Source organism: Enoplosus armatus, chromosome 7, assembly GCF_043641665.1.
Source record: "Enoplosus armatus isolate fEnoArm2 chromosome 7, fEnoArm2.hap1, whole genome shotgun sequence".
Lineage (NCBI taxonomy): Eukaryota > Metazoa > Chordata > Actinopteri > Centrarchiformes > Enoplosidae > Enoplosus > Enoplosus armatus.
In genome coordinates this window covers 12,239,343-12,249,498 of record NC_092186.1, presented here as the reverse complement: position 1 = coordinate 12,249,498, position 10,156 = coordinate 12,239,343, and the positions used below count along the sequence as shown (strand labels likewise).

The window sequence follows — 10,156 nt, the reverse complement described above, 5'->3', positions numbered from 1 at the left end:
AAACCCACAATGAATGATCACCTAACTGCACCATGCAGTGCTTTAGCCTAAAGTAGCTCATTGTTTAACCTGGCAAGCACCAAATGTGAGAAAGTCATAGTTAAGTTAGGTACTAGCTTGTGAAGAAGTCAAACATTCAAGCAAGCTAAAGAAACACAAAGCTTAGTTTGCTGGACGTGCACTGTAAATAGCTAACCTTTTTTAGGTGATATGGTGTTGTGTCTGTCAGGTGGTTGTGTGACACAAATGTTTTAGGATTAGAGATAATATGAAATAAAAGATTTTCTGTAAGTATTGACCTCCATATCCTCTGGGGCATGTGTTAGAAATCCAAAATGGTACATGTTTGAGATGTATCACACATTTTACACTTTTAAAATGTTAAATTCTGAGGGATTTTGACATTCAGTGAAAACATTTTTGTATTTAAGATAATACTTTGTGATTTTACATCATTAGACTTTCATGCTATGAGAATGTTTCTCATGTTACCTTTGTAAATGAAGAATTGATTTACAAAAATGTAAATCAAACAATTGAGCCACACTAGGCTAAACTAGCCTAAAAACCAGAGGCTTCACAACCATGGTTTGTAGCCCATGTGGAAAGGTAACACAATTACACTAAATAAAAAAATGCAAAGAACCTTTATTACAGTTTTGTTGCCTGAAAGAGACATCAGCAGTGATCTATTATTAACACCAAATATCAGTTTGATATATTCTCCAAACCCGAACAATGAAGTAATCAAGTGGTGACAACAGAATAAAAAAGGTTGTTGCTTTTTGTAGTATTTCTGTCAGAGCCACTCTTAGCGTGAGGTTGCACAGACTTCATATTGATGTGGTGCCATAGTGACGCCAAAGCGGGAATCCATCACAGGCTTCACCCCAGCAGGCATGGAGAAGGTGAAGTGCTGCATGAATGAGGTGAAGAAGAGGAAAAGCTCCATCCTGGCCAGGTTCTCCCCGAGACACAGCCGCTTACCTGAGACAGGAAAACCTTCTTGACACAATTTCTTTGACACATCGTTTTGGACCAGAGGTCAAACTAATTGAAGACAACATGTAAGTTTGCTCCTCAGTTCTCCTCAGTTCCCCTCAGTCCCTGTCTCCAGCCCCTGCTCATTTCTCCCAAACCACGTTCACACTTGCCTTCCTCTAGCTGTCCATCAGAAGTCCTTGGACTTTCCCTCCTTTTCTCATCACCTGACTGCCTCACCTATCCACACACCTGTTCCCATTTCTCATCAACCCTGCAGTCACCTGAGCTTCCCACCTGCAGCTCATTCCCTAATCACCCTTCACTACAAATACCAGTTAATTTCCTTTGTTCCTGGTCAGATCATTAAGTCAGATTGTGTGTGTCATGTCTCGCTCGTCAGCGTCTGTATCCTGTTTTCTATTGTTCCTGAGACTCCTTACCTGTCTGTTTGGGACTTTGCCTGTTGGACTTTTGATTCTTGCCTGTTCCTTGTTGGATTTGCTTTCTTCTTTGGACAGCCTTCGCTGGTTTGCCTCTTTGTCTGCTTCACCATCCTGTAAGCCTTTTTGCCTCTTATGTTAATAAATTCACTGAACTGTATCAGCTCTGACTCTGCGTCTGCATTTGGGTCCTTACCCTGTGTTCCTGATACCCTGCTGGCACCACCGACACAACCGTAGTAATCATGTTCATAAGGCCCTCAAAGGAAGTAGAACTGCTAATTGTTCTGGTGATTATGAGAAAAGTTGTCCTAATTTTAGGTCTTGATAAAAGGTTCACCAAAATCATTAGTCATACATCTGCATTGTTAGGCCACTAGTACGGCAAAAGTAAAGATGAACACTTCCCACTCCTGATCTCTTTTTTTAACTGCTCCCCACTGGTATACAGTGGAAATGAAGAAATAAATGTTACTATTTCTGCAAAGCCAAAACAAAATTCACCAGCGTGGCCTGAACATGTCGGGAGCCTTTCATAAGAAATGCTAATGTGTTAATACTTCCAGTCAGTTATTACTGGTGTAGCAGGGCAGTGATCAGTGACTGGCACTCATCACGAGAAAGACATGGGTCAAATGTGTAAAGACACTAATATAAAAAGTGATTGTGTTGCTCCTCACCAGCAGAGAAAGGGATGAAAGCAGCTCTCTTCACAAACTTGCCCTCCTCATTCAGAAAGTGTCCTGGGTTGAAGGTGTTGGGCGTCTCCCACTCATTCTTGTCGAACAGCACCGAGGTCAAATTGGGAATTACTGTAACTCCCTGATGATTGGTAATGACAAATTGTAATGACGCAACATGATTGTGTATGTGACAAAAAAACTGCATACGAGAATTGACCTTTGGGATCGTGTAGCCTCCCAGCTGGATGTCTCTGCTGGTAACATGAGGCAGGCTGAGAGGAACTATGTTTCCCATCCTCTGGATCTCGTGGATGACAGCATCAGTGTAGGGCAGGTTTGCACGATCTTCCATGGACGGCTGCCTGGACTGTCCAATCACTCTGTCTATCTCAGCCTGGACTTTTTCTGTGCAACAGGAGGGGAACGGACAGAAGAAGAAACAGTATTTCATCCAACAGGCCACAACAGAACATCTTAAAGACCCCTGGAGAGATGAAGCACAATGTAGCACTCCCACATTACTGAATATACAGATTCGTGTTCTTGTTGATTTGCAGCCTTGAACCAGTCATAAAGGATATACAGTATTTTTTTTTGTATATTGTTAGTTGCACAGAGTTGATCGTAAATGTGGGGAACGCTGATTGCACATTTGTCACCTTGGAGTAGTAGTTACATCAGTGGGTGAGAACCGGAAACACTGATGTTGATTTTTACACCTACAGAATTACCACCAACAAATGTGTTTTGGTGTCACTCATTTGCACATTGAGTAAGAACAAAGAGCTTCATCGGCTCAGTCGGTGCTCTTACCCTGGATCTCAGGGTACTTTGTCATGTAGAGGAAAGCCCAGCGCAGGGTGGTGGATGTGGTCTCAGAGCCAGCCACAAACAGATCCAAGACACTCATAACCAGGTTTTCCTCATCAAAAGTATTGTCAGCCTGCCCCTTACTCTGAGAATATATACAAATACATGTGTTAAAACATTCAGAACAACTTCATGTCAGCGCTATTACAGCCAAGGTCATAATCTTTTCTAATGGCAACTTTGGATTTATGTTTTGTCGAGGAGTAAAAAGCTTTTAATGTGTATTGGACCTTGTACCTTGAAAAATGTTTAGAAGGTTTTGTTTTATTGGATTGAAATGTGTGCATGCTGTATGGAGATAAGGCTGTAAGGTAGAGGTCATGGCAAAAGTGCTCATCTGGTCTTGGCACTTTTCACCACGCACAAGTCAGGAGTGGTGCCACAATGAAACGTCAAGTCTTTACAACACATTAACAGTTTATAGTTCTGATGTAGTTGCTTACAACCGTGTGTAAGCAATACAAAGCTGCATCTAGTGTCAGTCACCATCTGAATCTCATTCAGGTAGCAGTCGATGTAGTCTCTTAGGTCTGAAGGATCCCAGTTCTGTTTGTGCTCCTTAAGCTCTACTCTTACGAAGTCCTTTGTATTGTTCCAGATGTGCTGGACTGTCTGATGTGGCCCTGGCAGACGTCTCATTAGCAGAGGGAATGAGTTGTAAAGCTGCAGAGTAGAGCAGATTGGAACAATAACATATTGATAATTCTTTATGTGACAATCGGTACCAAATATTGAAATACCATTTACAAATCGCTGTACTAAATATTACATATCTGTGGCCAACTGGAGCCACTCGACTGAATGATAAACTGTTTCACAATGAGGAATGTATTGCACAACAATAGTACATAGCATTAAGATTTCATCAATAGCTTAAAAAATGCCATACCTGTGCCCAAATGGAGGCTTCAATCTGGAGACCTTTGTCAAACCACTTCATCAGTTTCATGAACTTCTCATCACTGTACTCAAAGCGATGACCAAAAACCAGGGAGCAAATGATGTTGGAGACAGTCTTGTTGATGATGAGGTGTGGATTGAATGGCTTACCTCCACAGTTAAACAGAAAACTACATGTAAATTGTGTATTTGGCATTATGTATCCTTCTAAATGCATCGCTGTGCATTCACTTTTTACCTTTATAGCTGTTGAAGTCTTTTGCACAATGTGTAAATTCATCCAAGATGATAGGTTCAAGTGACTTCTTGCCAAATCCAAAGTATCTGAGGGTTGAAATTGCGAAACGCCTCTGCTGCTTCCATATATTCCCGTTACTGAAAATTACACCTGATACAACACATAAAACACATAAAAAGCAGATAAAAATGAAGTGGATAGAAATCAGGAAAACTAAGAAATATTCTTTTACACGTTAAATATTAAAGGTCCCATATTATGCTCATTTCAGCTTTATGTTTTTATTCTGGGATTCCACTAGAGTAGCTTTGCATGATTCACAGTTCAAAAAAGTTATTATTATTATTATTATTTATCTCATACTGGTCGTTTATGCAGCCCCTCAGTTCACCCTCTGTCTGAAACAAGCCTTTTTAGACAAACTGAACAAACTTGAAGAGTAGTCCTGAGCAGAGTGGTCGATTATCTTAGACAGACTAAGCGAATGGATGAGCCTGTCCTTGTACTTGGTGGGCATGCTGTGCCTGGATCAGATGACCTGCTGGGGGAGTGGCTGAGTGCGGTGTGACATCACAACCTTATGGAAGTTGCGACGGCTCGTTTAAAGGCAGTTTCTGAATACGGGCTGTGTGGACTGCTCACTTTCACTGTATTTATATAGCGCCTAGACCTGCTTTATAATCAAAAAAGACATAGAAATCTCAGTTTCTACAATATGGAAACATTAAACATTAACGGTCCATGTTCTACAAAACTTTTTTTGGGGTTTAATTTAGCTTTCAATAGTGCTGTTATATTATGAATGGTCAACATATTTGGGAGAGAGTCTTTATGTTTGTAACTGCCAAAAAAAGGATATTTTATTATAAAAAATGTGATACATTTACAACATGACATATACCCTAAAAATACAACATTCTCATGACCTTAGTCTGAACAAACAATAAACAACAAACTACAACAATGCTTTGCTGTATGAGTATCACAGGAGTATCACAACAGCAGTGAGTTGACTACACAGGCTTTTCGTCTTTGTGTGTGTGTGTTACGTCCTCTCACCTAGTCCATGGGCTACGTCCTGCTGCAGAGGGAGGACTGGGCGAGCCACTAGGCTGTCTCCCTGATTTACCAGAGCTTCTTTTACAACCTCAAATGAGTTTAACACCACAAACCACATCTGGCCCATTCGCAGGCTGTACACATCTCCATATTTCCCTGCTAACTGTGAGTGGATATGAGAGAGGAAGAAAGGCATGATGCTTCATGTAACAGATAACAGAAACATGACTCCTATCAGTTGACCTGTTGTAGTTTTAATGGTTCATTTTTAACATCTGTTGATCTACCTGTGTCAGACTCTCATGGGCCCTGTTGTGGTCCACAGTGAATATGTTGCCCACAACAGGAAATTCCCGGGGTCCTGGAGGGTAGCTGGCCGGCCGACGGTTCTTAATATAATCTGCAGTGAGGATGAAAACTGTCGTGAAGAGCAGCAGACCTCTGACATCCCAGATAGCGTAGAATCCAATTGCAGAAAAGACTGAATTCATTCTGCACACAAGGGCACTGTCTAACTATAGCCTGTGTTTTCCTTACTTCTCCTGTGAGATACAAGGCTTGTATGTTGCCAGGAGCCAATAACATCAGGGAGAAGCTTGAGGTTACTGGCTTTTGGCACAACAACAAAGGCCTACGTGTTGAACTGGACTCTGACCTCTATATACATAGAAAAGGGATGTCAAACACTGTTAATAAGTGACCTAAAACAATTATTCTAACTTAGCATTAGGCAATATTATTTGTTGTATATGTAATCTTATCAGGCAAATAGACAGCCAAACTCAAATTACCTGATATGAAAACTTAATATTCATTGTGTTCTTATTTTCCCCATCCCCAACAACTAGCTAAGGTTTACCAACATCAGCTGTGTGGAAATGTTGTTCCTTACAGTCTGTTATGAGAATGAGATGGTGATTTCTGCTTTTCAAAAGATTCTAATCATGACAATTCTTTGTCAGTATCTTCTTTTTTTTTTGCAGATTTAAATTACAATTAATTCTGTCTTGTATGATCACATAAAGACGTGTTTTAGCAGCCAAGATCTTCAGCCCTCTCTGTCTGTGTCTTTTTGAATTCATCATACCTTGTATTTGAGCTCTGCCATGCTCAAGATAAGTATTTCTTGTCTCTTTCTCCAATTTGCTCTTCTTCACTTTATGCCCATATGCGATTGCTGAACATCTCACTCCAAAATCCTGGCCATTGATATAATGCTATAGCAGCTTCCACTCTTTTGGGAAGGCTGTCTACAACATTTTGGAATCTGTCTGCTGGGATTTTCTCCAATATAGTCACAAGATAATTAGTGAGTCTGTGTTTCAGTTCATCCAAACTGTGTTTGTTAGGGGCGTGATCAGGGTTCTGTGAAGGCCCTTCTTTCACACCAGACAGGGGAAAACATTTTACATTTTTATTATAACACATTTAATATTATTGTATGCTGTAGCATTACTGTTTACCTTAATTCTAACTAAGGGGACCAATCCAAATCATTGAAAACAGTCCAAGATCAAAAGCACACATGCTTGTGGCCATATATTTAGTAATTAATTCCAGTTGATGTAGTACTATTTTTCAACACATGATGGTAGTACAGAGTTTCATAATTGTGGCCGAGGGAAGTAATTTACACACATTTAGTCTGCCAGATGATTCTGACTTCAAAATAAAACACAGTTGCGAGTATCGACATTTAGTGTGAACATCTGCTTCTGAGTGAGGGTAAAGGCTATTTGTTATCAGAAAACGTTGTCTGTCTCCACAAGTTATTCTGTTGCCTATAGTGCCTCCGGACAACTTTTCGTTGTAAAAAAAAAGATCGTATCAAAGGGTTATAGGCTGTCTCAAGTTATATCGCCTCTAATTGAGTCCGTTTGGGGGCTTCAGGCGTGGCTCAAAAAAAGACGACGGTATATTTTCATTGACGTTATCAATGATGATGTATTTATTTTCAGGAAGGAAGGAAACAAAATTGTTGAACGGGAGGTTTGTTGTGAAAGTCTGCTGGCCGGAAACTGTGTGGTGTGTTTTAGCTAACTTGTCCGCTACCGCTGTGCGCGTGTGACCTGCAGTGTCCTCCAACACTAGAGATCTGATAGCCGGTCATCTAAGGGCAAGAGCACTAAAACCATGGTTTTCGAGGAGAAGATGATCATGAACGGAGAGCCCGAGGATGTTAGTAGCTTTTACAGTTTTAAGACAACTCTGTTATGCCTGTATCGTTTTGTTATTTTAGCTAGCAAGCTAACACAACACGGCTAACCAAGCTACATCATCCCCTACGTTAGCTCACGTTAGCATTAGCCAACTTTAACATTTCCATTGTCGTTCAGACACATGTTGAAGCAAATTCTTGCAGCAGAATCAAAATGACATAACAGCTACTAGTTCGTCGTTGGTACAAAATCGATGGCTAACAACTGTCATGATGTCTGGAAGTGAATGATGTAATTGATTCGGTCCTGTATGTCTATTTCAGGAGGAGGAAGAAGAGGAGGAAGAGGAAGACATGGTGGTATGTTAATTGGAGAATCAAACTATGTTAACTGTCCCTCTGTGTATTTGTGAGATGACGCATTTGATCACAAGCCTGACCGCTCTTTTATTGTATTTCACTTATCATTGATTATATCAAATTGTCAAGCGATGAAGGGAGCATTTACTTTGTAGAAGCTGGAAGAAAATAAAACATTAAACTAACAAATATGAGAAGCAGAAAGGAGTGTTTTAATACAAAGGTGTACAAGCTGTAGACAATATTTAGACCTCCTGTCTTTCCCCCCTACATGACCAACAATAACCAGCAGTGAGGTCGTTTCAGGCCTTCTCCATTGCCACCCCTCCCCTCTGGAAATGTATCTATAAATACATGTGAGGCATTTTTTCCCTCTCCATATTATAGACTCCTCCTTCTGACTGATTGATTCCAACCTCCACACAGTTTCAATATGTCAAACCTTGAAGAAAAGAAGGTTGGGCATGTCTGTGGGTGTCTCCTTGTCTTTTTCTGGGTACTGTTAACCCGATTCTTTTGTTGGAAGCCGAAGAACAAACTGGAGCAATGTTCAGTTCACAGATGTAAACTTTATTTCGGTCACAGGTAAAGTAAATGCAGCGCTGGGCTCGGAGTGACAGAGCTCTTGCAGGATCTCAGTCAGAAGGAGCCCCGATGTCCGAAAATGATTCATATTTATCTTCTCAGGGTGGGCCTGCCCTGTACAGAGGTTGGACTTAATAAATCATGTGTGGATGTTGGTGGTACGGTGTAAATCTAACTGATAAAATAGAGGGTATGAAAACCAGTTCTAACCAGTCATATTATCTTCAAGGACGTACATTGTGCTCAGTAGAAAAGTACAAAACAGGATCATAGGTTCAGTGGAGAAATACAGAATCAGAATACATGATAGCTCGAAACATAGCCAATTATAACAGTACAGATATCGCCCCTGAATCCCTGTGTATGCTCTTACTGTAGTTTGTTGTGGTGGTGTTTAGATTTTTCCACTATTAAGTTTATCCTTACCCAGTGGGGGCAACTGAGTGTAGTACTGATCATCTAATGAGTGTGTTTCTCTTGTTGAAGGTATTGGTAAATATTCTGAATGCTGCCTTTTCTGTTTCAGGATCCCCTTGACACGATGCGACAGAAGTGTGAGGAGGCCGAGCACTGCATTCACACTCGGGAGCGTCTGGAGCAGTGTGAGACCAGAGTTGGCTCTCGGTCTTCGACGGAGGAGGATTGTACCGAGGAGCTGTTTGACTTCTTACATGCTCGGGACCACTGTGTAAGTGTGACATTTGCCAGTTGTACCAAGCAGAAAGATTAGAAAATACACCCCAAAGGAGCCAATTATGAGTAGCCACTCTGTTAATCATGGAACAGCTTGGCTTACACTAGTCTTGCCAACGGTGGACACAAAAGCTACATTAACAATACCACAGGTTCATGCTAATCTGTCATTTGGAGAGCTCTGTGTTGGCCTAAGCATGTTGTTGCTTTTAGTGTAATTTTCACATAAGGTTCACATTCTTTTGTCAAGATTAGATCAATTGCAATCAAGATTGACACATCTCTCTTACAACAGTTGTTTCACTGTCATTACAGGATTTCACAATGTTCACATTGTTTTTTATTTCAAGGGTGGACCTTGATAGATTTCAGGATACATTGTCCTATTGTATCAAAGAACCTTCACAAAGGAATTTTGCCCAACATTTGAAAATAACAAGAAGTTTATTGACAGCAGGGAGCACATTTTCCTTTAATCATTCACATGTGAAAGATTGCCAAAAGGGCACATGTAAAAGATTGCCCAAAAGGGAACATGTAAAAGACTGCCAAAAAGGCACATGTAAAAGATTGCCCAAAAGGGCACATGTGAAAGATTGCCAAAAGGGCACATGTAAAAGATTGCCCAAAAGGGAACATGTAAAAGATTGCCCAAAAAGGCACATGTAAAAGATTGCCCAAAAGGGCACATGTGAAAGATTGCCAAAAGGGCAATCATTCCATGTGAACAAGCCAACAGTTTTGGCACATTAGTTTGAAATGAACAAAAATATATGATGGAATTGTTTACGACCTGCTTGTTACAAGCAGTAACTTGAGTGACATTAAAACTTTAGTTTACCATACCTTGCACTGCATGTAGTGTGTGTGCATTAATGAATTCCCTTTATGTCCTCTGCAGGTGGCACACAAACTGTTCCATTCGGTCAAATGAAGTCCTCCCTGATTGTTGCACCACAGGCTGATGATGTTCTTCAAATATTGTATTATGAAGAAAACATGCTTTTTTCCATATGTGGATCTGCTGTATGTTGTAACTTTAAATATATACTTTACTGTATCTGCTCATGTCAAGAAACTTAAGTATTTAACAAGGTTGTCTGAGTCAACATTTCATTAAAGTGGAAGGCTTGAAAACCTTATCTTGTGTCACAAGTTTATTTTATGACTTTTATGATACCCAATA

At 40.4% G+C, this 10,156-nt stretch overlaps 2 protein-coding genes across 5 annotated transcripts; one reads left to right on the top strand and one right to left on the bottom strand.

Annotated features, from left to right (window-relative positions):
- Nucleotides 1–811: 811 nt before the first annotated feature.
- Nucleotides 812–5,665, bottom strand: LOC139287617 (cytochrome P450 2J2-like). The gene is made up of 9 exons (XM_070908741.1): nucleotides 5,462–5,665; nucleotides 5,175–5,337; nucleotides 4,116–4,265; nucleotides 3,867–4,027; nucleotides 3,464–3,640; nucleotides 2,921–3,062; nucleotides 2,325–2,512; nucleotides 2,105–2,246; nucleotides 812–987 (listed from the first exon to the last, which is right to left on the bottom strand). The coding sequence occupies exons 1-9, from the start codon at nucleotides 5,663–5,665 to the stop codon at nucleotides 812–814; spliced, it is 1,503 nt and encodes a 500-aa protein (XP_070764842.1).
- Nucleotides 5,666–7,215: 1,550 nt separating this feature from the next.
- uqcrh (ubiquinol-cytochrome c reductase hinge protein) lies at nucleotides 7,216–10,112 on the top strand. 4 transcript variants are annotated; one of them, XM_070909073.1, is made up of 4 exons: nucleotides 7,216–7,352; nucleotides 7,657–7,692; nucleotides 8,804–8,965; nucleotides 9,872–10,112. In XM_070909073.1, exons 1-4 carry the CDS (start codon nucleotides 7,308–7,310, stop codon nucleotides 9,902–9,904), a joined length of 276 nt encoding a protein of 91 aa, XP_070765174.1. In that variant the 5' UTR covers nucleotides 7,216–7,307; the 3' UTR covers nucleotides 9,905–10,112. The 4 variants fall into 4 exon arrangements, with proteins under 4 accessions (XP_070765174.1, XP_070765176.1, XP_070765175.1 ...); XM_070909075.1 differs by having other exon boundaries at nucleotides 7,228–7,352; nucleotides 7,663–7,692; XM_070909074.1 differs by having other exon boundaries at nucleotides 7,228–7,352; nucleotides 7,660–7,692.
- Nucleotides 10,113–10,156: the final 44 nt, after the last annotated feature.